At 49.9% G+C, this 25282-nt stretch overlaps 1 protein-coding gene and 1 long non-coding RNA gene across 2 annotated transcripts in view; one reads left to right on the top strand and one right to left on the bottom strand.

The window, feature by feature from the left end:
* Nucleotides 1–25282, bottom strand: part of AOAH (acyloxyacyl hydrolase) — a 133788-nt gene that overhangs the window by 100313 nt on the left and 8193 nt on the right. The window contains exons 2-3 of the mRNA XM_045827765.1: nt 16382–16477; nt 6130–6196 (exon numbers count right to left, since the gene is read on the bottom strand). Coding sequence (XP_045683721.1) covers nt 6130–6196; nt 16382–16477 — 163 coding nt within the window. The remainder of the gene's footprint in view (nt 1–6129; nt 6197–16381; nt 16478–25282) is intronic.
* Nucleotides 1460–24919, top strand: LOC123811541. Its single transcript, XR_006784400.1, has 3 exons — nt 1460–1613; nt 1966–2069; nt 23769–24919. It is a non-coding gene; the product is annotated as an uncharacterized LOC123811541 (long non-coding RNA).

Below are 25282 nucleotides of genomic sequence, written 5' to 3'. Positions count from 1 at the left end.
TAAAGTTTACTGGGCCTTATAGCAGGAAATCATTTATGATACAGCCTTACACTCTTAACATTATTTTCTTACGCATAATCCAAACCATCTCTTCCCTTTCAAGTAAGTATACCTTTACCTTATGGCAGAAAGTATAATTGAGTTGGCTTTTGCCCCTGGGGATGGTGTAAGAATCGTATTCTTCAAATGTTCTGCCTTATGTTGAGGTTTGCAGGGGCTGAAAGAAACCTTCCACGCCCACTTTCTGGCCGACACCTGTCCTTACCGAGAAGAGTTGGCGTAATGTGCCGCCTCAGATGAAGGAGCAGGCGAGGGGGGACTCGTCGTCATTTCCCACGTACATTATTCGTTCAAACCCAACTCAAACCACACCCGAACAACACAGACAAAGAGTAGTTGGAGGGACAGTTACAGATTCTAGAAGATACTTTAGGGGCTTTTCTCCAGATCATACGATCAGGTAACGGTCCCCCCTCATCCGCGGGGCCGGTGACTGGCCACTGTGTTTATGCTTCCTAACTCCCCGCCAGTCGACTGGACCTGACGGGACTCCTGTTCAATCAGATTCTCTCTCTTGGAAACTTGCAGCTGGTAGGATTAAGTGTGACTTCACTCTGGGCTCTTTCCAGAATCACGGGAGGAGCAGGGTGACCGGAGACTGTGACGTCACTCCCGGCCATGTGGACTGAGCACTGGAGCACTGAGCCAGCCCGTAGGATGGCTTCGGAGGGCAGAGCCCAGTGTGTGCAGCAGGGAAGCCTGGGGAGCAGGGGACCCCGTGTTCCCGGTGGCTTCCCGGTCCTGCTCCTCACCCCTGTCCGAGGCCTGGAGGGTCTCCTGCCGTGAGTTCCACGATAGGCCGTGGGTTCCCTTATAATGAACCCCCCCACCCCCCCACTATTACAATGACCACGTCTACAACGCTTGCAGTGACTACCATTTGCTTCTCTCCCTGACCCTTCTCCTCCTCCTCCTCCTCCTCCTTCACAAGCAGGGCCATGTGTTTCCGTTGTTATGTTTTGTTTGTTTATTTGACTGACAGCAGTCACAGCCCATACACGGGGCGGCCCTTGAGAACGACAGGCCAGCCGGCTCCCGGGGCCTCGGGCCCAGCTGTCAGTCACAGGAGCCACGCCCCCGACTCCACCCCCACCCCTGTTTACTTCCTGGGCGTGCAGAATAACGATGGAGCTTTAGAAAGGTAAGAGAACACCGAGATGGCAACAAAAAGGCATGGCACCCTGGTTCCACTTTAGTGGGTAAGGAGCCGTTTTAATGATTTCTGGACGTTAGCATGTCATTTAAGATCTTTAACAGTCTGACCTTTGAACCGCCAACTGGAAAGTGCCCGGGGGGGTGGCGGGGGGCGGGAACCGTGAGAATTTCTATCATGAAACTTTCTGCAGGAAGAACTGCCTCATATTGATGAAAATGTATCTTATCAAAGGCCACCAGAGAAGGAGGGGCCACCTCGGAGACCTTCAAATATTTTGATGGTCACTGCCATGCGAGAACATAGGCTGGGACTGCGGGCTCCCCAATTTCACCCCAGCTGAGCGAGACTAACAGTGGGACCGGCAAGACGGCTTCTCAGCCCTTTGTGAGCGCCGGAGGTAAGAGGGGAAGAGAGAGTTTGTCCGCCGGGTCATCTGCTTGGCCCCGGGATGGTGGAGAGGGAGGAACTTAAGGCATAAAGAGGCCACAGCTTCCAAGCTGTGGGACAGGCTGCGTGTGGCAGATGGAAGGCCCATTAGCAAACTGGTGTCCACCAAGGGTCCCTGATCGGGAGAAGGTGGCTGTTTTCACACATGTGCCCTCCACGGAGGGGTCCATTTGTTTAACTGAAGACTTCCGTCTTATGGGGGTCTAGCATTTAGTGGACTTGGGAGGGCGATAAAGAAATGCGTTCTGTTTAACCTTGCTTTCTTATTTGTGTATTTATTCTTCCTTTATTTATGTCTACAGTCAATATCCAGTCTGTGGCAGTCCAGGACCACCAGAGCCAACTCAGCAGACGGTGTCCCAAACCTGCTCTCTTCCCTCCCTCCCCGAACAGAGCACACTGTCGAGTAAGTGAACTTGAATGTGGGAGTGGAGATGGGGCCCTGCGGTCAGAGAGTGAGGCTGGCGTTCTCCGCGCTGAGGAGTGGAGGAGGGGGCCGGGCGCCTGGTGTCCCTCCCAGGGTCCTCTAAGACCGGGGCTTCACGGTTAGAGAGTAAAAGTGAGAAGTACTCCCCTGGACAGGATTGAAGATGTGAAGCCTCTTAGGCCCAGGAAAGACTGTTGGAGAATGTATGAGATGCAGTGCAGCCCCTGTGCTCTCGGCCAGGCTTGGGGCAGGAGGCCTAAGCTACACACCGTTTGTGAAATCCTCACGAAATCTCCAAAAGTGTAATTGCCATTCCCACCCACTGCTGTTTTCTTTGTCCCAGAGCGGCAGATAGGACCCAAACGTCATGGTTTAATAATGTGCTGTGCTTCCTCCTGCTGCCTTTACAAGGACAGAGGTGTGTGGGAGTGAGGTGCGTGTGGGGGGGGGGGCGGGGAGCAGACTTCAACACATTTGGCAGAGCTAATTAGCACCTTTAATTAGGATTGCCGTAGAATGAAGTCAGTGATGATGACCGTCATCATAAACCAAAAGAAGGGATCAAGGTCAGGGTTAAGTTAGCAGACAGAGTGACAGCCTTTCACGCGTGAAAACGAACAAATTCAGGCCTTTTCATTTTATTTTTAGTTTTCAAATCCTCAGCAGCAGATATGTTTATTGATCTCAGAGAGAGAGGAAAGGAGAGAGAGAGAAACATCAATTGGTTGCCTCCGTACGTGCCCCGACCAGGGATAGAACCCACAACATAGGCAGGTTGCCCTGACCGGGATCCAGCCCGCAACCTTTCGGTGTGCGGGATGATGCTCCAGTCAGCCGGGTCCCTAGCCGGGGCAAATTTAGACATTTGACCTCACTTCCAAGGAGGCTTCATATATTAGTATAAATAACAGTCGCAGGGATACACTCACACCAATGACAGAAGTTTTTTCCTCTTGCAACGTTCTACTTTTATCCCCTTTCTGGATCCCAATCCCTAGCGTGTACCATGGATTTAAGCATTCCTGTAAATCCTGTCATTATCATGTGAATGGCACGGTTGTATTGTTTTGCATTTTTGCTGTCTAAAACATCATTAATTACCTTTCCAGGGTATCATAATTGTTAGAAATCCCATTTTTTAAAAGATTTTAATTATTTATTTTTAGAGAGGGAAGGGAAGGAGATAGAGAGAGAGAGAAACATCAATGTGCGGTTGCTGGGGGTCATGGCCTGCAACCCAGGCATGTGCCCTGACTGGGAATCGAACCTGCGACACTTTGGTTCACAGCCCGCGCTCAATCTACTGAGCTACGCCAGCCAGGGCCCCATTTTGCATTTTTCTTCTAAAAATGTTAGCTGCTGAGGCTTTTCCTGATCTCTGAGAGCTCCCGGGTTCAGAATACAAGTTTCTGTGATTTAGCGGGAAGCGTAAACAGATTCCAGGAAGTGCGGTAAGAGGAACCGAGGACGGATGGGGTTTGCCATGGCAACCTGGGGCACAGTGGAGGTCTAGCCCAGGTACAGGAGGACCCAGCGTGTGGTCCCCGGCTCGGATTGGGTGCTCTTTGAGGTGGTCCTCCCTGCATGGCCCAGCTTCTTGCAGGGCGGGGGCGGGGGTGATAAACCTGAATGCCCAGGTGCCCCACCTCCTAACAACACCTGTGGCTTGCCTGCGGGGAAGAAATGTACTTGCTGAATAATTAGTCCATGAATCACTGAGAACTGACTGGTGGGAAATCATGAGCAGGAGTGATGCTTTTGGGTGACGAAACTGTTGGAAGCCTGAAGTTCAGGTAAAACCAAATCATGAGGTTGTCCCTCCCAGGGCCCACTTCAGCCCAGAACCGTATCTGGTTTTTTTAACAGATTTTATTTATTTATTTTTAGAAAGGGGAAGGGTGGGAGAAAGAGACGGAGAGAAACATCAGTCCGTTGCCCCTGGCGTGCACTCCAGCCAGGGACCAGACCAGCAACCCGGGCACGGGCTGACCAGGCATCGAGCCTGTGACTTCTGTTTCACGGGATGATACCTGACCCACTGAGCCACGCTGGTCAGGGCAAGGACTGTGTCTGGTTGATTAAAACACCTTGTCAGAAGAGCACACCACAAGGGGAGAAATTTCAATCAGCAAACCGCTAATATGGGTGCTGGAAAAGAGTGGACACACCACAAAGGGGGATCGTTGATTGCCTCTGTCTTCTTCAAAGCAGCCCACCCCAGACTCATGAGGCTTAGTCATCTCGTGACTCTGAATCGTCTCAAAGAAAACACTTCCTCCCGTTCCTACCACCTACTCGGGAGGGCCCCTTGCTGGTGGCTTGCTGGGCCCATTCTTTCTTAGCATCCCATGTCCACCTGTAGTTATTTGGGGACCGTCCCATAGACAGTCCCCGTGTGCGGTACTGAGTGCAGTGTTGGTCTGTCCCCTCCCCGATCCCTGAGCTCATCTGTTCCTCACACTTGCGCTCTGCAGCCAGCTACTGAGGTTGCAGGGTTTCCCAATGAACTTGGGCCTCTTCCCTTTTACTCCCAGAATGCTTTGTAGCCAATCTCGGGCGCCCCCTTTTGGATATCTGGGGTATTGCCCTCTCTGGCCTCTGGGGCTGTTTTCCACCTACCTCTCTGCGTCCCAGTGGACCCTCTCTGGCCAAGCTGACCACCCCGCCCGCCCCAAGCAGCTGGCTCATGCTGGGTATGTAAACAGGTTCATTGCACAGGCTCAAAGGTGTTTTTTAAAAACATGTTTAAGGAATTTTCTTTGGAACGGTCTACTCATAGCTCACCTGTAGCGATAACTTTGTGGCTTTTTAATAGTTAATTAACCATATAAATATTTATTGAAGACCTTCTATGCTCGAGTATTGTACCAAGCCCTAGAAAAACAAAGCCCTTACCCTCCCTCCCTCTCTTCCCAAATATTTAGTATTTTGCTAAGTACCTAGAAATTCTAAGAGGAATAACATACAGTCCTACCTAGCCCTCAGGTGGCTTTCCATCTGGTTGGTGACTCAGAGATGCGAAGGGAGAACTCAATTACAAATAGATGTAATAACTGCAGTGCTGGGAGTGAGTGTGTGTGTGTGCTGGTGGCAGCGGCGGCGGCGGCGGGGTTTCTACGCGTACTTTAGCCTGGGGAGGGTCAGGGAAGCTTCCGGAGGGAGTGACCCTGGAGCCGAGGTGCAAGGCAGCGGCGTCTGTCTGGGGTAGACAGTTTGCATGTGCCAAGTGCAGGGGGCATCCGTGCCAAGGTCCTGAGGCAGCACCCTTCTGGGGTGTGTGTGTGTGTCGGGGGGCAGTCAGGGCGGGGAGGGGGAGGGGGCATTACAAGGAGTGTGGACTGGGACGTGCTCTGGAGCAGCCGGGGATGCACCTGGGAGTGTCCCCGGGGCCCTTCGTAAACAGCCTTGTCGGGGGGCAGGGATCCTGCAGGGGGCGAGGCCGTTCACGGTGGAGAGGGCCATGGTTCGTTTTGCATTCAAAGAGACTTGGAATATGATTTATGTGGTCCAGTGCCCCTTAGCGAAAAGAGAAAAGATACAAGAGAGAAAGGAGGCCGACCGGTAATGGTAACAGTGCAGGTGTGGGGCACAGAGGAGGGATTGCGGGGCCTGGGAGGTGAAGAGGGCCAGGACGCCGGAGGGTGGGAGGGCCGAGGGGAAGGCTGTGACCTGAGCACCCAGCGGGGAGGGGGGGCGGGGCTGGGGCGGCTCAGGGGAGCTCGGGGCACAGGGTCGAAGGCCTGTGTGCAGCCAAGGGGATCCCGTCGTTTACTGGAGTTGGTGGACTTACTCCTGAAAGGCTCTCGGAGAGAAACTGAGCCAGACGGCCACACAGCGAGTCAAGGGCAGCCTTGGCCCAGACGGACAAAGGGCCTGAGTGTGGTTTGAATGTTTCCCTGTTGACAAGAGCCGGAAAGCTCCGGGCAAGTCCGCGCTCCTCCGTAAGTACCTCCCGCGGGGGACAGAGTGGGCTGCCTCCCTGTTCTACTGTCCCCCCACGTCCCAGCAACGGAACCAGCCCACGTGCCGACATACTCACAGCTTTATGATGTCCAGTCCAAACATGCTAACCACGATGTAGCAGGCGGCTTTTAAGAACATCTTTTCTAAGAAAAACAAAGAGGGGAAGTGGAATATTTTTTATTAGGATGAATTTAACACGTGAGTTACTAATGACCATCTTTGCTCGGAGCTGAAGCTGAGTGATTCATTGATCATTAATTCAAGTCGTTAATTTTACGGGTCCAGGGGAATGTTACAGTTAACGTAGCCACTAAAAAATGGCATTTCCATTGCGGGTTTTTCGAGAATGCCTGTTTGTTTCCTGCGCCTGCGAAAGATCGCCTGTTTATTTTAAAACCAGAGTTAAATTCTGGGGTTTTGTTTCATTTTCCATAGCAGCGCACAGCTGATCGCTGGGGATCTCGGTTGTGGACGCTGAAAGAAGCAGGACTCGCTTTAAAGTAAATAATCTGAGATACCGTTTGGTGGAAAAGATTCTTCTCCGGTGTTCACCCCAGGGGGGAAATGGACTTCACTTTGGCTGCTCGGTTTTTGCCGGGGGTGTTTCAGGGGTGAAAGGGGGCTCACAGTCACAGGGGGCCTTGCCCTGCCGTCCACAGCAGGGGACACACACACACACACACACTCACTCCCCTCCCCCGTTAGGAGAGGACGGGAAAGCTCTGTGCACAGTGAAACGTGGTAACTCCCTGCTCCCGCGTCTCCCATTTGTGGTTTACTGTGGAACCCTGGTAACCCCACGCAGGACCTTCGCATAGTCGGGGACAGATCGGGGCTGTCCGGGGAAGGGCGGGAAACCCTCTCCGGGGAGATTTCATTTTGTCGCGCTGCTCCTCTCGAACGGGGCTGCCCTTGCTTGGAGGTAGGGTAGTGAGCAAACAGGATAAAGACACAGAACTCTCTCTGGTTCTTCACTTCTGCTCGGTGGTAAATAATGTCAATATTGCTTTTATATTAAAAGAGCTATGGTTATAGAACTTTCCTTTGTTACAATAAGGCATAAGACTTCAAACACCTTGTGCTTTAGAAGCAGGAACTTAAAACTCTATCCCCGTGTTACTTTTGACCTTACAGAAATTAAAAAAAAAAAAACAAACCAAAAAAACAACTAGGAGATTATACTATGAACATCGCCGTGACGACAGCAAATTCAATGACTTAGATGAAATGGAAACATTCCTAGAAAGACAAACCGCCAAAACTGACTCCAGAATAAATAGATACTCGGAACCGACACGTAACAAGAGATTAAATTAGTTATCCAAAGTTTCCTCAAAGAGAAGCTCCGGCCCAGATGGCGTCACCGCACTGCACCAGCTATTTCCCTAAAGCATCCGAACACACATTTCTGCGAAGAAGATACATACACATGGCCAGTAAGCACGTGAAAAGACGCTCAGCTGTTAAAGAACTGTAACTCGAAACCACGATGAGATACAACTTTGCACCCGCACTGAGATGCTAGAATAGGAATGACAGCTGGTAACACACGTGCTGAGGAAGGAGGCTGTGGAGGCACTGGAGCCTCACACCCTGCTGGGGGGGGGGGGCGTGGGATGGGAAGCGGGGCAGCCGCTGTGCTTGACAGCCTGGCGGCTCCCCAAATGGTTCGACACAGACCGACCGTGTGAGCCGACACTTCCACTCCTAGGTACTTACTACCCCGGAGACCCAAACACGTGCATTTCCACAACATCTCGTACAGGAACGGTCAGAGCAGCAGAATTCAAAACAGCCCAGAAGTGGGAAAAGGTCATCCCGAATGTCCACTGACTAATGACTGGATGGGCAAAAGGGACGCATTCACACACACCACGGAACCTTATTCGGCGCACGGAGCGGTGAGCTCCTGACACAGGCTACAATGGGGATGGCCGCGGCCAGCGTCCTGCAGACGGGAGAGGCCGCTACGGAAGACCGTGTCTCTCAGGATTCCGTTTATCTGAAAGGCCCAGCACAGGCAAACTCACAGAGACAGACAGGAGATGGGTGGTTGCTCGGGGAGTGGGAGGGAGGACACTTTGGGGGATTGCAGGGAAGGGGTGTGGTCCCTTTTCGGTGTAATGAGAAGGTTCTAGAACTGATTGTGCGGAGGGAGGCTCCACTCTGTGAATACAGTAAAGGCCGTTGACCTACACACTTCACGTGGGAGAATTGCACGGTATGTGAATTATATCTCAATGTAACTGTTTAAAAATAACCTATGCTCTTCTCCCTTGGTGCCCCTTTTAGGGGACTGTGGTGCAGGGCGTGCGGGAGCTCTGAGCTTTCACAACTCAGAGACCCGAGCCTCAGCCCCGGCTAACGGCTCTGCCCTTCGCCGGCTTCCTGCCCCAACCCTGGCTGGGTTGCAGCCCCCTCATCTGAGAGGTGAGCCGTCGTAGGGTGCAGCCCCCTCCCTACCCCACCTGGGGAGTTTGGAGCGGTCAGCGTCATGGGGGAAGCACTTTGGAAGCGAGATGCAGGTGTTGCTGATGTAGAATGGACTTGGCCAAGAGCAGAGCGATGTCAAGACCGACCCCAGGGTGTTCTTCGGCAAACTTGAAGTACTGCCTGAAAGGCAGAGAAAATTTGTTTTCTTTCTGGTAGAAACCTCTTGTTAGAGGTGCGTGTTTGTGTTTGTGTGTGTGTGTGTGTGTGTGTGTATTTTTAGAACCTTGTTCTGCTCAGTGGAAGCAAGGCTGTCATCCTCTGAGGGGGATCAGGCCAACGCTCGGTTTCCTCACATGGGTTCGGTGATGGTTAAGAGGGAGGGGCTGCCTGGCTGGCGTGGCTCAGTAGGTTGGAGCGTCGTTCTGTGGACTGAAAGGTCATGGATTCAATTCCAGGTCAGGGCACATGCCTGGGATGCAGATTCGCTCTCCAGTCAGGGCGTGTGTAGGAAGCAACCGGTTGATGTTTCTCTCTCACACAGATGTTTCTCTCTGTCTCCCTTTCTCTCTTTCTCAAAACAATAAAAAAAGAGAGTGTGTTAGGGCTCCTGGAGCACTAACAATGGCGTGACCTGAGATGGCCCTCCGAGGGCCAAGTTCTAGGTTGACACTGAACAGTGCAGAGCAGAGGTGTATGTGCAAAGTCTTGGGGAAGAGCCAGACAGGCCCTGGCGGCCACGATCAGGTGGCACCGTCACCGACACCCCTGAAGAAAAAAGACCGGCACTAACATCTTGCCAGCAACCTACGTGACATAAAATGTACATGGTTAAGTTGTGCCTGTGCCCAGGGAGGCACAAGAGCGTGCGATTTCCAAAGCGTGGCAAAGATGTGGAACAGCATGGAAAAAAAGAGAGGCCATTGCCAAGGGCAAAGAAGGGTTAAAAAAGTAATTGCGCAGTCATCCTACATTAGGAGTATCCACTGGGTGGGGGGTGTGCAAATGAAACATAGAACATTCCGGATTCTAAGTCACCTTCATGTTGGCCATTACTTCTGCCTCTCAAGACCCTCTGGAGAGCGTGGTCATTTTCACCGTCATTTTGTACGAATGGGCACTGAGGTTTAGGGAGGTTTAGGGAGCCAATGACCTGCCCATGTCCCAGACACAGTCAGAGGTTCAGTAAGAGTTCAAAATCTTTTGCTGCAAAAGCCCATGCGATTTGTCCTGTGCATTTCAACGTACTCGGGGTGTTTTATTTGGTGCCTCCTCTGTCTCAGGTGTGGCAGGGACTGATACACAGTAGCCACTGATGAGAAATTTGAAACACAGTGGGATGAACTGACCACAGAGCCAGCTTCGTGGCTGTGCGTGGGTGGGCAGAAGGAGGTTCACAGTCGTCTGTATGGAACATGGTAGAATAATAAATGAGGACACAAGAGGAAACTGTTTTTGCGTACTCACAACAGGAACCCATCTTTCACCCGCCCCAGTTCATTCTAGGCCACAGTAGACTTCCAGAGCCCACGGGACGAGAGGGGAGCTGCCGTGCTCCCTGGAAGTCCGCGTGAGTTTTTCCACCACCGTATGACCATACGGAGATAAGATTTCCGCATAGGTGACCCGAGAAGGTGAAGTTCTAGCAAGACGCTCAGGGCATGTGAGTCCTCTGACCCCTGGTGAGCGTGATTCCATTAATCATTTTTTTCCGTTAAGGAGTCTGAGCTCCTTCCAAGGTGTTTACTAATGAGAGCCAGAGGCAAACGCAGTGGGTGAAGCTGAAGGTCAGAAACACTTTGTACAGTGCAGAAAAACTCTCTCCCCGGCACACACGGGAAAGAAAGGCTGGCTGATGTGCTGAGCTGTGGTTCCCAGAGAGGGCCCTTCCGTGCCTTCTCGGCTGAGGTGATGTTTCTGTACTCGATTAGCTGTGGCGATGCAAGCGATACGGCTCCAAACATTAGGGATAATAATAACTGCATTAACGCGCACGGTTTCATGTCCTCCGACTCCCACTCTCCCAGCTCGCCGGACAGAAGGCAACGCAGGGAGCAGGTGGCACTGTGGCCCGGGATGATTATTTTCTCGAGGCATCCTTAGCTAGGAGACAGTCTTTGTCGTCTGATAACTCACGTGACCACTCTGTGCACGGTGTAACACCCTCATAAAGGGGAAACAAGCAGTCATCCCCACCTGCCGCCTTTATGTCTGATCTGCCACGAGAAAGAGCCTTTCGCCTGAACTGAGTACCTTATGTCCATCCAGGGGGGAATGTTAATTATTACAATGCCAGTAACCCCAGTGACAGACTCCTTAATCCTTTGAAATTCCTCCACATTCCGAAGGTGACTGACCTCTGAAAACCAAAATGCCCACTTTGCTTCCCCTGATGAAATAGGAGCTTTCACTTTTCCAGAACTGACTTCCAGCCTCTCGCTGTACCTCCGCAGACGCTGAGATTTCCTGCTATGAGTCAGAGGGGGCTGAGACGGCCCCTTGAGTACCAGCGATCTTGGTTTGGGCCGCCTGTGTTTTGCGAGTATTTTTAGGACGGGATAATTTAGGAAATAAGATTATGACTCAGCCTTTCAATTTTTGGACCACACCACTGTGCCTAAAGAGAGAAAACGAAACTCAAGGTACTGATGGTATCATCTGTCAGTGTGGTCGGTCACACGGAAATGACAGCCGATCAAAACAAGTCTCGGTAAGGAAGACTGCTCTGCATAATATTCCCCTCCGTTCTCTCTCCCTTAGAGGTGTGAAAATGTAAAGGACGGTTTGTGATAGAGCGTGGATGTCCGGTAACAGGAAGATGGATGAATACAATGCAGAATATTTATGTGGTGAAGAACTACAGAGCAATGAAGAGGCCTGACCCAGCTCTGCACGTCTCAGTGTGCAGAGACCTCAAACATCCTGTGGCGTGAACGCAGGGGTTACAGGGCAGTACATACAGCTGACGTCGATGTGAGCCTGAGGCCCCCACAAGGGGCGGTTCTAGAGAGATGATGGTAGAGGCAGTAGAGTTTTGGAATTTCTTTGAATCTCTACCGAATCTCTGTCTCTCTCTCTCTCTCCACCCCTCCCCCCATATGAAGCAACCCAAACCAAGACTGCTGGTATTTAGGGTACCATCTTGGCCCCTTGCCCCAAACTATGATTAGGCAAGGTAAGACTACCCACAGCCACATGCCTTGTGGGTTATCAATGTCTGAGAGAAGCAGTGGGATGTCAGATAAACCCAAGGGTAGGAGAACCCCCAAGTAACTCAGATAAACCCAAGGATAGGAGAACCCCCAAGTAACTCAGATAGACCGAAGGATAGGAGAACCCCCAGGTAACTCAGATAAACCCAAGGATAGGAGAACCCCCAGGTGACTCCGAGGTATCCGCTGGAAAGCGTGGCGGGCCAACTGAAGAACAGCAGCTGGGCCTGGAGAGGCTTTGCCTGCTCCAGTGACAGGTGAGTCCAGAGCTCCAGGTGGGAAGCACTAAAGAGCGAGCGTGGCCTGGCACCGACTCAGTCCGGGAACTGACCCACGAGGCCTCCTTTGTAGGAGAGGGACCCCAGTGGGCAGAAGCTGCTGAGCTTGGGGTCAGCACTGAACAGGATGGAAGCAATGTAAAGAGAAATAAAAACAAAAAACGTGGGTGGGGGAATGGATTCAGAAAATCTCAGAGCCACTGTCCCCTTCTTTTCAAACTGCGTGGAAACAACAGAAGCAGGAGCCCCGTGAATTTAGAAAAGCTACCCTGAGCCACTTCTTTTTCTAAGAGTTTTAGAAAACTAATCTCATATAAAAATGAGCAACAGAAATGTATCTAGGTCAACTCCCATACGAAGTTATTATAAGAAAAAAAAAGAATAAGGAATAGAACAAAATTCCTACAGATAGCAAAAGCATGCCAGAAAGCCATGCCAAAAAAGGATTAGAACAAAACATAATATTTCAAAATGAGCTAAGAAGCTTTAGCACGAAGATGTAAGACGTGAAAGAACAACAGAAATGAAAATCATAAAAACGCAGATACGGGATAAAAGAACTCAGGGAAGAGACAAGATTATTAAAAAAATGACGATGAACCAAAGAGAAAAGGAAGAAAAGGCTGATGTCTTAAGAGAAATAGAAAGGTGAAAGGGAGGGAAAAATTAAGATATAAAATAAATAAAGAGATAAAAGGTATTCAAGAGAGAGGCCAAATATCGAAGGTAGGCAAAGAAGATTCAAAGTATGAATAATAGAAATCCCTGAAGAAGAAAACCAAATGAAGGCAACTGAACAAAGGCTAAACACTTTCCTAAAATCGCAAGTAATGTGCTTGAAAGCCCCTATTGTGAGAGCACAGTGCATCCCCAGGGCATCCATGTGCAACAAAGAACCCCGAGACCTATTCTAGTTAGATGGCTACATCTTACAGAAGAAAGAAAACAAAATCCTTTGAACTTCTAGGCAAAAAATAGACTTCTATGAAAAAGAAAATTAGATTATCATTAGGCTTTTTAATAACATATTTCAGCTACTCAGGGAAAGAAATTGCGGGCCAAGGGTTTTTATATCCGGAAAAACATTGACTTTCAAGTATAAAAGGCACAGACAGTGTGTTATGAAACATGCAAGAAATTCGGAGACTATTTCCCAAGAGCCCTTCCTGAGGAATGAGCTGGAGACAGCAACCCAGCTAGACTGACGTCCTCGTAAGCGCTGATGGTGCACATCCATCTCAGGGCCGCTGACGGGGCGAACGTGAAATCAGGGGGAGAGGGGAGCGGGTCTTGTACGTGACGGCGGGATCCTCAGATAACACAGTGCAGCGATTAAATGAGGAATGGGAAAGGCGCAGGCAAAAACCCGTTTTAACTGCTCTCGATGATCATAAAACATATTAACGGTAGCCGTACTAGAATTGATATGCTGAAGCTGCTCTGTGTGCAGAGAGGGACAGGGAGATGAATAATCATGGGCTCTTTTAACTCTATCGATCCCTTTGTCCTTGAGAAGGAGGTCTGAGAGTGTGGAAAGAAGCAGGGGACAGCTACGGAGAGAAGAGATGAAGAAAAAAAATCCTGTAGCCCTGAATTTAAAGTGTCGATATGAACTTATTAGATATATTATTTTAAAATTATATATGCAAATGTGTGTGTGTGTGTATTTGTATCGGTGCCTACTGCAGAGGCTTAGAAAGAATGATCAACTCAATAGCAATGAGTGTTCCTATGCATCCAGATTGTGGTTTTAAAATATTATTTCCCTCCCAAAGCAACCAGGGCTTCTAAAGCAAATGACTGACTTCAAGCCTGGGGCTGGAAAAGTGTGAGACGGGTTCGGGACACCTGGGCACCCCACTCAGGGACGAAGCCGTCAGCGGTGGTTACGTAGGGCCGTGTCAGAGGACCCAGGAGCCAAACAGAAGAGGTTCCCACCAGTCAAAGTTGGGACAGTTGGAACTTCAGCAAGGTAGTAATTGAAATAGATTGAAACTCATCAAGTATGTACATATTCATGAGTTCATAATGGCATCTTTTTATTAAAAGTTTTTATTTATTTTTAGTGAGGGAAGGGAGGGAGAAAGAGAGAGAGAGAAACATGAGTGTGCGGTTGCTGGGGGTCATGGCCTGTACCCAGGCATGTGCCCTGACTGGGAATCGAACCTGTGACACTTTGGTTCTCAGCCCACGCTCAATCCACTGAGCTACGCCAGCCAGGGCTTGAGTTCATAATGGCATTTTAAAGAAAGCTAATTGACTACTTCGGGATAGTAATAGAAAGGCAATGGATTATTTGAAAACTGGCAAATAAAGCAAAAGAATTAAGTGTTTAATCCTTTCTTTCTAGTATGAGCAGTACCATCAGGGACTTTGGGGGAAAACATCTATAAAATGTGATGGTGAGGACAGGCACTGTCTCTAAATACCGGGTCCGACAGAATGAGGCCTGCGTGAGTGTGGTGGGTAGGGCACGTGGGTGTCTCCCACGAGATGGACAGCAATTTGAACATTTCACCCGAAACATCGTATGGTGTGCTTGAGTGTGATATTGTTACGTTGCAGAATGACGTGCTTTCGACTTTGTAATAAAAGAGTTTTGTCATAAAAGAATTTTATAATAAAAAAGGGGGCTGTTATTTTTGCTGAACGCTGTATATTTCAATTACTAAATGAAATACAAACGATAGGTTGAAGGAGCACCATTTTGCAACCCCCTGCAAACTACGGGTCTGGTCATTGAGCACCAACAACCGTTCACATCGCAAAAAGAGAAAAAAGAAAAGCACTTGTGAGGGCCGTCTGAAGAAAGAAAAGGCCAGCGCATGTAAGCCTCGCCAAGGAAATCACACTGGGGTCTGACCGAGCCTCTGGACGCGGCTGCCACGGAGCACAGGGAAGTGTGCCTAATTGTACCACAGGGACGCACCCAGGGGATCCGGGGAACTCCTCCGGGCACGTTCCACAGCTGAGTTACAAAGAAGGGGAAGGGATGGAGAGGCAAGTTGTGGATGAAAACAGAGGGCACAAATTTTAAAGCTGGTCAGGACGGTGGTGTCTGGGGATGTCCCCTTGGGTGATAACGCTATACCACCATGCAAGGAAATGACTGTAGCAGAACCCAAGACATGGTCCTTCTCGGCGGGTGGGGGACTTAGGATGGGATGTGGTGTGTGGATGGGCCTTCTAGAGGGGCTACCTCTGTGTTCCTTCTTGACCCGAGCTATGTTTACAAGGTGCTAAAGGTACTCATTTATTTCGTGTCATTGTCTACATTTGGTTCACCAAGAAAAGGTTAAAAGAACCAACCAACCACAGAACAACACTGTACATTGGGTGTGAGTTCACAAAAGTGACTGTGAAAGTATAAGGCTTGGTAAGAACAATAGTCTTTAAGTTCATGAGTGTGGGGCTCTGTAGAGAGGTAGGAAAATGGAACTGGCAGTCGGGGAAACCAAAGGGCATTTGAAGGTCACCCTAACTCCACAAAAGAAGGACCTGAGGTAAATGTGTCCACATCTTGGCAATGGAGAATCTGGGATTTGGTAAACAAGTGTTTGTACAGTACCCTCTCCCAGTCTTTATTTTTGAATTTTGGAAAAACTGGCTTTGTGGAAAAAATACAATAAAGATTAAATCAAAAGAAAAAAATAAAGTAAAAAAATAAAAAAAATTGACTTGGTAGCTGCATGCACTACATTCTCTGAAAGCGCTTTGGTGCTGTCAGCACAGCATGAGCTGCGCATCAAAGATACAATCATCTTTAGCCTAACAGCCTTACTTAGAAAAACAGAGTGGGAATCCTTGATGAGTTAGTTCCTTACCATTGAATAAATGACCATTGGACTCCTGTGGAAATTTATTCATTGTGACTAGTCACCCAGCAGTATCCTTAAGGGATAGAAGAATATTTTCTTTCTGCTGAGATTGAACCACAAAGGCATGACTTGTTTAAACCAGCAATCAGCTGCTTCTTTTGCAGAACACATAAGGATTTGACTACGATCCAGTTCAAATCAGAGAAATGTTCCCAGGTTGTTTGGTTATTTCCCATCTGGGGTTTGGAGATCAGTTGTATTCTCAGCCAAAAGCTTCGTGTTGGGTCTGTGCATGGGGTCAAATTAACATAAATTATTAAAATCGTTCATTATTTTGATCACAATGACCATGACTAGCCACATTATTCTGCCGTGGTGGGAGAGGAATGGCAGAGGAGAAACCTGGGGAAAACAAGGGATTTCCTTGTTTTTGTGTTAATTTCTAGGAGCCCGACAGAATACCAGTTTATAGAAATAACACAGTCAGATGCCCCTCCATAAGGACGGGCCGGTTGTAAACTTGCTCAGGGTGACTCACGAGCGAGAAAGAGAGGGAGCCCCCCCACCCACGCGACCCTTCCCGTCCTTACCGGGCAGGTAGCTGCACAGTCTCTCCATGGAGGCCTGGACCGAGGAGTTGTGAACTTGGGCCAGCTGTTCAATCACCGACACCACCGCCACACACCCTGCAGGGGAGAAGACCACGTCAGCAGTGCCGCGCGGAAAACCATGCTGGACAGTCCTGGGAAGGAAAGGGGAAATGTGTGCATCCCAGCCTTCCCAAAACAGCTTTCATCTGCCATTCACCTTCGAAACTCTGCCGTGGGCATAATTCGCCGCGATCTGTGGTGAAATGCGCAGTGTGGTAAGATCGTGGGTTTGGGGTCAGGAGACTGGTTGTCAGCCCAGGTTTGCCACCTGTGAGCTCTGTGACCTTGGGGGAGTCAATGAGTCTTTGCTTTATTTCCGCTTCTGTTTTGATCATGTGGGAGAGAGATGTCATTTAAAGGAGACCGTGCAAAATTGAGTCTTGCACTTGAATCCTGGACTTACCATCCAGCCTTGCTACGCTTTGGTTCCCTCACTGCGAATATGTAATAATATGTTTCCCACAGGGCTGCTGGGAGGACTACAGTGCAGCTGAACGTGCCTTAAAATCATAAAGCCATGGTAAAACATTATTTGACCTCACTGCTACAGAGCATACTGCTTGAAGGCATGCACTCATATAATGAGTGTCTAGAAGGAACCGTGGATTAAGTTAGAAATACATGCCTTCAGCAACCTTGATATACGATAAGTGTAAAGGCCCAGAATTGCTAGGTTGAAACTCCTAGAAGGGTCTATCACGAGCCTTAATCTCTGGAACTGCTGGGGAAGCCCAAAGTGGGGGGGACTCTTACTTCTCTGTCCAAGGGGTCGGTCAGCCAGACACCAGTAAGCCTGCGCGGGGAGGCCGCTGGCCTCTCTGAGATAAGAAGAAGAGAGCTTAGTAGCCGAGGCTGATCTCCAAAGAGGTGAACGAAAGCTTGAATCTGCGATGAAGTTCCAGGGTGCCTGGCTCAGCAGTCAGCTCACTATTACCCATCTGCTCAAGGAGCTGGGGACCCACATGCACATGCAAGGTGTCGTGAAAGCCAAATTTCCACCAGGTCTCCTTGCGGGAAGTGGCAGGTAGCAGATGTGAATAGTACCACTGGGCAAGGCCAGGCAGAAAGGAAGAAAACCTTCCGTGCAATGAGGGCTTGCCAGCAGAGACTGGGAGGCTCGCACCCTCCTGGACACAGCAGCACCCGACAGGGCTGTGGCGCCAGTGTTCCGGGCTCTCGGGGAGGCTGGGCAGAGCTGGGCCCAGCCAATCGGGTGGTGCGACCCTGGCAACCACCGCCTGACGGCTCTGAGAGCAGCTCCTTGCTGGGGCATCTGTCACCGTCAACTGTCAAGGCCGGTGAGACGTGCTTTTGACCTAATCCACGCATCGAGGGGTTTATCGCCTTGCAATGAATTTCGTAGCTGATACTTTCTGGCACTTTATGGTCTAGAAAGTGCTTTCACATATGTTTTATTTTATTTTAAAAATAATTTTAAAAAATTATAGATGTGATGCGATCTCATTTTAGAACATTAAAAAAATAGAACAGCATTAAAAAAGACAACTATCACACCAATCATCCAGAGATAAACCAATTTTACTTTTATTTTAAATACACAAAGTGTATTTAATATATGTGACTATTTTCCATGCTGATAATACACTTCCACAGCCTGACTTGTGTCTCTGCTAATTGCCTGTTAAGTTAGGAGGAAATAAACGCATTTTAACAGCAGCTGAGAAACAATTATAAATAATTATACTGCAGTGTGATAAGAGTTTGCAGTGGGGTATGGTAGAAAAGGGGGAGGGTTCATTTTGAAATTAGACACAGCAACTTGGATCCTAATTCTGGCTCAGTCCCTTACAAACGGGGTGGCTTAGAGCCAGTTGCCTCCCCTTGTGGAAGTTCATGTTTCAGAGTTTAGAGTTAGACACTCGGTCCCTCGAGGGTGGACATGGGGTCTTCCTCTAACTCTGAGTGCCGGGCACAGGGCCAGCTTTGGAGCAGTGGTGCGGGCCGGGCCACAGATGTTTGCAGACCTGCAGGGAGCTAACGGGAGCAGCAGCCACCTGAGTGACGTTTCCCGGTCGGTGGCAGGGGCGGCGGGGTGGGGGGGTCTCCCTGCGCGTGGCCTGGGCTCACAGGGGCACCTGCTGCCGAGTTCTGGCTCAGCCAGCTCGCCGGCAGCAGTGCCGCTGACTCTCTGTTGCAGCCTCATCACAGGATGTGGCTGCCCCACGCACTCTGGGGTGAAACAAGCAGGGCCCTGTCCTGCTGCGTCTGCGGCGAACGGCCCCGACGTGCCGCTCAGGGTCACAGAAGAACGTCGTGGGGACGGGGTTGAGATCTCGCACAGACATCGCTTCACACGGCGTCTGATCGGTGGGCTGCAGCCCTGGACGCCCAGCACGGACTCGGAGCACGGCGAGGGTGGGGGTGTGAGAATAAAAACTGGAGACCCGGCGCAGACACCACGCAGAGGAGATTCCCCTGCGAATCCTGCCTGAGACCTAGGCTGTGGCTTTTATGATTTTCCACACCTTCTTAAAACGGGTGGAAGACCACGATTACTCCAGACCTGGCGTGCTGCAGTTTTCAGTGGTCAGAGCATCGTCAGCACGCACCTTCAAAGGGAGGAGGCAAATGACAGGTAGCCTGGGTGACTGGCGTGGCTGAGCCGGAACGGAGCATTCAGGGAGTGCCCCGGATCGTTCCAGACGTATGAGTCAGGATAACTAGTTTTCAAGTGAACAGGGTCGGGGAGCCTCCTGGCTGAATACAGACTTGATGGCATTTTCTTGTTCAGACGAAGGGACAAAGGAGCACACAGAGACAATTGTGGAGTGTTGTGCTGCCTCAGTGTCCCCTAACCGACCGGTCTTTGAGATGACACATGTGCGGAAGGACCAAAATTAAGCAAATGTTACTCCACTCAGAAGAGCCCCATGCACTGGAGGGACCTCATGGTATTCCTGCCCAGCCTGCTGAAAGCCTCTGTATGTTTTTGTGTACTATTTTGGACCCTTCCTGCCTTTGCCTGGTCATTCAAGGTCCTCCTCAAACTCCACTGAAATCTCATCGTCTCCTCCATTGCCCAGCGTTTCGTCCTCACCACCCAGGACTGGTGCTAAGAGCTACTCTGACGTCCTCCCTTGCAGACATTGCCCTCCTGGAGGGCAAAGTCAGTGACTTCCTCGTCCGCTCCAGGGCTCAGCTCTGCCTGAGCTTGGTCCCTGAGCTCAGCACACACTCACTGAACGGATGAGAAGGAGATGACAGTCCTGGACATAGCCTCTCTTCCTGTGGAGAGTGGGACCGTCTCTCTCTCTCTCTCTCTCTTTTGTTTAATTATTTATTTTTAGAGAGAGGGAAAGAGAGGGAGAAAGAGAGGGAGAAAAACATTACTGTATGGTTGCCTCTTGCCTCTGGCCCACAACCCAGGCATGTGCTCTGACTGGGAATCGAACAGTCAACCTTTGGTTTGCAGGCTGGCACTCAATCCACTGAACCACACCAGCCAGGTCTAGGATCACCTGTTTATGGAGACATGCATGAGAAAAAAAAAACCTGTGGAAGGCACCCTGGCCAGGTCACTCAGTGGGTTAGAAGGTTGTCCCAATATGCCGAGGTTGTGGGTTTGACCCTGATCAGGGCGTATTCAAGAAGCAACCAGTGAATGCATAAATAAGTGGAATAGCAAATCGCCTCCCATCTCCTTCTCTTTCTCAAATCAATTAAAAAAGAAAACCTATGGAAGGCTAGATATGTCGCCGGAAAATTCTGCCAGTTGCTGTCTTTTCCTTTTCATCGAGGCAAAAGCCACACCTATAGGGAGGCATCGGGGAAGCCTCGGAGACTGGCTTTAACAGAGGACGTGTGCAGAGTGACTGAGCACCCATTCCTGGCCGGAAGCTGTGCGGGGCTCTGATGGACCCCAGATGGACTGAATGGGAGCCCTGTCCACAGCGAGCTCACTGTGTAGATTCCAAACTTACATGAACTGGGTGGACAATTGCAAGTAACGGTCAAATGTTGGGCGGGATGGGACTTGAAGAAAATATAAGACAGAGCAAGTCAGAGAAAAGGCATCCCGGGAAAGAAACAAGACTGGTGGCCTGGAGGACCCTGGGGTCTTTCTCCACGGTTTCCACAGTTTCATTAGCAGCAAGATTTCTTTCTCATGGGTACCGAAACCAACAATTTCTAACAATGAGTGGCAGAACGGACTCGGTGAGGTGCAAGCCTGGGAAACCCACCGTTGGTTCAGTGGGGCGGAAGGACTGGATGGACGCGGAGGATAAGAAAACTCTCCTTGGAATGTTCTTCAAGGAGGCTCCATTCTCGGGGGCCCCAGGGATCCCACGCCTTGCACACCATCCCCTTCCCCTGCAAATTCACCTCCAGCACCCGTATGCTTTTGTCCCCGTCCACATCTTGGAAGGGGGAATGCGATGAGCATCGTGTGGCTCGGGACCAACCTCTACTCTGTACTCAAAGATTTAGGCTTTTCCTTCACTCGGAAGGATCCCGCCAAGCGTTCTTGCGGCTTTCCTGGCCCCTCCGTAGTGCTGGCTGAAGCTGGAAATCATTAGACAGATAAAAACGGAGCGAAATAGTAAAGTCTCTCTCTGAGGATCGGATGAGTGTTGGCATTATTATCACTCTGCCTAGTGAAGAGATTTTATGACCAAAAGGGCCCCGAGGAAAAGCAGGTGACGGGGCTAGAAATAGGTAAGCGCCCAGACTGGGCTCAGCTTGGATTTGCGCTCTCTCTCTCACCCGTCCCTGCCCATTTCCAGTGGGCTCAGCCCCTCTTCCCGCTGGGCTGTTAATTTTGGTTCTACAGTGAGGTATGTCCCTAGTCCCTTAGTGGCAAGAATGGAGAAATTGACTTTGCTATTGCTTCTTCTAAGAGGCTGCACTGTCTTGACAAGCTGAAGAATGTTTTCCCTTGGCGAGATGCATGGGCAGAGTAATTTCCCCATTACAGGCTGTTCTCCGGCTGCTGGAAAAAGGTCTGGCTCTGCTAAAGCGAGTTCGTCCAAGCGACTGTTCATTCAGGGAGGGATGACAGCAGGTGAGAGCCATGCATTCTGCTCAGTGGTCACCCAAATCTCTTTTCGCCTGGCACCTGAAAATAATGAGTATAATAGATACCGACACCCCTGATATTGTAGGAGAAGAAGCAAATGGGCCCGAATAAAAGCACCTGCTACCGAGATCTGCCTGTGGTCGCACAGCTGGGGTAGTTTGCAGACGGTGCCACGGAATCCCTGTGAAATGAAACAGAGCTCTTGGAACTGTGATTATAACCATGACTGCACAGGCTGGAAATGCAGCCAACTGCGCAGAGCGGCCTATTAGAGCCCCCACTGGTCTGAAGCTCGCAGTTGGTTGAAAAGTCTTGACAGCCCCTGGCAGCCGGGAGAGCTGGGCTGGGTGCGACTGCACTTCCTTTTTGACCTCGAGTAGGAGCACACATGGCTCATCACATGGCTAGCGTGTGCTTCACTGTTTTCAAAGCATTTTGCATGCATTACCATCTCATTCCAACTTCGCAAAGATGGAAGCATAATTGCTCTCATTTTCCAGACCAGCAAACAGAGGCTCCGAGAGTCTGGGTGCGTGGCAGCTGGGGAAGGAGCACGGTGTTGTGTGGAGGGAGTCCCTCCCAGACGCTGGGCTCTGAGCATAGGCTGAGAACAAGCTGATGTGGGTCCTTCCTTCTTAGAGATTCTATTTTATTAGGGAAATGGGATCGTAAGTAAGCAATTATTATACATAATTGTAGGTGCTTTGGGGAAAAGGAACCTGGTGACCCTGGCCAGTGGCTCAGTTGGTTGGAATAGTCAATCTTGTACACCAAAAAGATGAGGGTTCAATCCCTGGTGAGGGCACATACCCAAGTTGTGGGTTTGATCCCCAATCAGGGCACACACCTAGGGTGTGGGTTCAATCCCTGGTCAGGGCATGTACGGGGGAGACAACCAATAGATATTTCTCTTTCACATCGATGTTTCCCTCTCTCCTCCTCTCCCTTCCTTTCTCTCTAAAATCAATAAACACGACCTTGGGTGAGGATTTAAAAAAAGAAAGAAGAACAGGGGGTAATGAGGATGGGTTGCTATAAACTTTCTTAGCTCAAGCTGATAGAGAAGGCTTCTTGCAGAAATGCACCCCCAAAATGGCTAACACAATGGCAAGGAGAAAGCAGAGTGGGACACTGGGGCGGGCTTGGTAGAAGGGGGAGTTAGTGCCGCGTGAGGAGGTGAGCCTGGTGCCAGGACCCAGTGGCGGGACGTGAGGTGCGGGGCTAGGTGGGGGCCAGGGCCTGGCCTTCGGAGATGACAGAAGAGGTCACCCCAGGAGCAGTGGGGTGTCCTGGGTGGTTCGGTGGAGGGGCTGCTTCCACCTGACCTGGGTCTTGTAAACATCATGCCCGCCGTCAGGTGAGCGAGGAGCTTAGAGGGGGAAGTGGGAGCTACATTAGGAGACGATTTTGGTCCTGGACGAAGAGGATGGTGGCTCGACTAGAGTAACGTGTGGCTGTGGGGGCAGAGGTAAGCGGACGGATTTGGAATCGGTTGTGCTGGCCAGCCTGAGAGGGAGGGTCCGTGAATGAGGTGACGAGAAGACGTGTGAAGACCAGGGAGAAGCAGAACGGCGTTTGTGGTTCAGCTTGGGGCTGGGGAGGGCAGGGCGCAGGTTTGGGAGTCACGCCGCACCTGCATCTGGGTCCCCGCATCCCTGCTGGACCAGCACGGGTTAGTCCAGTATGTCCCCTCCCCCGTGTCCCTTCACAGACACCTAGAGTCTGTTCTGGGATTCCCCTGCTGGGGTAGGGGCAGAGGATACGAGTTTTGATTGCTAATAATTCATTTTTACTGTATTTTTTCCATTACCATTTGCCGCCCCCCCCCCAGACCTTCTCCTACTTCCATCTACCACCCCCAACCCCCGCAATCAACATGCAGTTGGTTGTATCCATGAGTTCCTTACAGGGTTTTACATTTTGTCATTCTAATCAATGAGCATCATCCAGGCCTTTTTTATGTTGGTGAGAAGAAAAGGGAGTAAGAGAGCAAAGTAGGAAAGTCACCACCTAAAATGACGCCAGCACCAGCCTTCCTCCCCTCAGCTGCGGTGACGAGGCCAGAGGTGGGGGCGCACACAGCCCAGGTGTGCCCGCCACAGCCCCGCCCCCGCTCCCGGCACCCAGCAGGTGTTCAACGACTGCTCGTTCCTGTCTCACCTGCTGAGTGCTCCGTGGGGCAAATTACTCTTTTAAAATTAGAAACTCATGAACTTATCTTTTAAAACACATGTAATATTAACATTGTTGTGGCTTTACTGTCATTGAATGCTTTTTTTTTAATTGCAGGCATCTAGTATCTTCAAGACGTTTAGAGAGATTAGGCTCTGTGGCCTGGCCCCCCACCACCACCGGGAACATCATTCCTGTGAGAAAACGCTCAGCGAGTTCCCAGCTGCTGACTCCCCTGGGGACACCAGCACACGGAGAGGCGCCGGATCGGACACCTGCTGGTGAGAACAGGCCTGCAGGCACTCTGGGGCCCAGGCAAGGGCGGTGAGAGGAACGAGCAGGCTGGGCTGACAGGTGCAGGGTGGTCGGCATGGCTGACTTAGAAATGCATAAAACATTAATAATAAAGCCCCAAGAGTGACGACGCCAGAGGCCATTCCATCCTGTGATTCATTCAACACATACTGATGAGCACCTACTATGTGCTCGGACGCCTGAGGAGGCCAAGGTGAATAAGAGACGCCACAGACCCGCAGGAAAGACCGACGACTAGAAGGACAACTGGGTCACTGCACCCACCCTGTGCTGCTGGGGCACAGGGACCTGTTGGTGACCTGGGACCCCAGGGGAGGAAGACACTGCACCTGGCCCTGGGGTACTGGGGACGGTCTGCTGGAGGGGCTGAGTGGGGAGGAATGGGAGGGCCTCCTGTGACAGAAAAAGGTGGGCAAGGCCTTTCGGAAGAGAGCAGTGGCATTTTTTTAAGACTTGCAGGTGAGAAAGAGGAGAGCTGGCCAAGGCCACAGCCCGGGTCTGTGGGAGACGGAGAAGGAGGGAGGGGGAAGGAGCTAGGTCCTGAGGAGCCTCGAGGGTCGGACCGCAGAGCACGGGTTTCACGCTGCAGAGTCCGGAGTGCAGACCGGTGGTTTGCGAACATTTTGCTGTGTACCCCCTAAAAAAATTAGAAAAGCTGTGTACCCCGTCCACATTTTAATGGCTGCAAATGGTATAAATCCAGGAAGATGGTAAGTCTTGCAATAGAAATAATACATTCATCTTCTCTGTGTATCCAGAGAAATTGAAATACTATAGTGATTTATACTTATTCCTATCCAGTTAAAATATGTGATTAAACTCTTCTTTCACAGTGAGAAATTTATGCTGGTAATTCCTGTTCTTGAATTTGTATTTCAATGAAAAGTCTACTTCCTGGCATTTTCTTCAATTATTGAATTTTATTCCAATGTAATATACTTTTTATGATTGAAAGTATTTTATTGACTATACTATTATACTTCTTAACATTAAAAATAAAATTGAAGTAAAAGTTTTAATTTCCTGTTAATATAACATCTAAATATTAAAACATTCTTCTGGATAGAGTTTCCTTTATTAATAAAATTAACTTATCTAAACACTATGCATTGCCAATTTGATAAACAATTCCTAAATAGTAAAGGTCCATTTTTTAAAATTAGAATAATTAAATTATTTATAATTTATTTATAAATTATTACTTTCAGATTTTTCCGTGCATTAGTATGTAGCCAAAATTTTGGTAATGAGACTCTTTTACACTCTTTTTTTGCCATTTTAAAAATATATTTTATTGATTATGCTATTACAGTTGT

The sequence above is a fragment of the Phyllostomus hastatus genome, unplaced genomic scaffold (genome assembly GCF_019186645.2).
Source record: "Phyllostomus hastatus isolate PE091 unplaced genomic scaffold, TTU_PhHast_1.1 phas_scaffold_78, whole genome shotgun sequence".
NCBI classification, from domain to species: domain Eukaryota; kingdom Metazoa; phylum Chordata; class Mammalia; order Chiroptera; family Phyllostomidae; genus Phyllostomus; species Phyllostomus hastatus.
The sequence above is the reverse complement of the archived record's forward strand: the minus strand, read 5'-3'. Positions and strand labels throughout refer to the sequence as shown.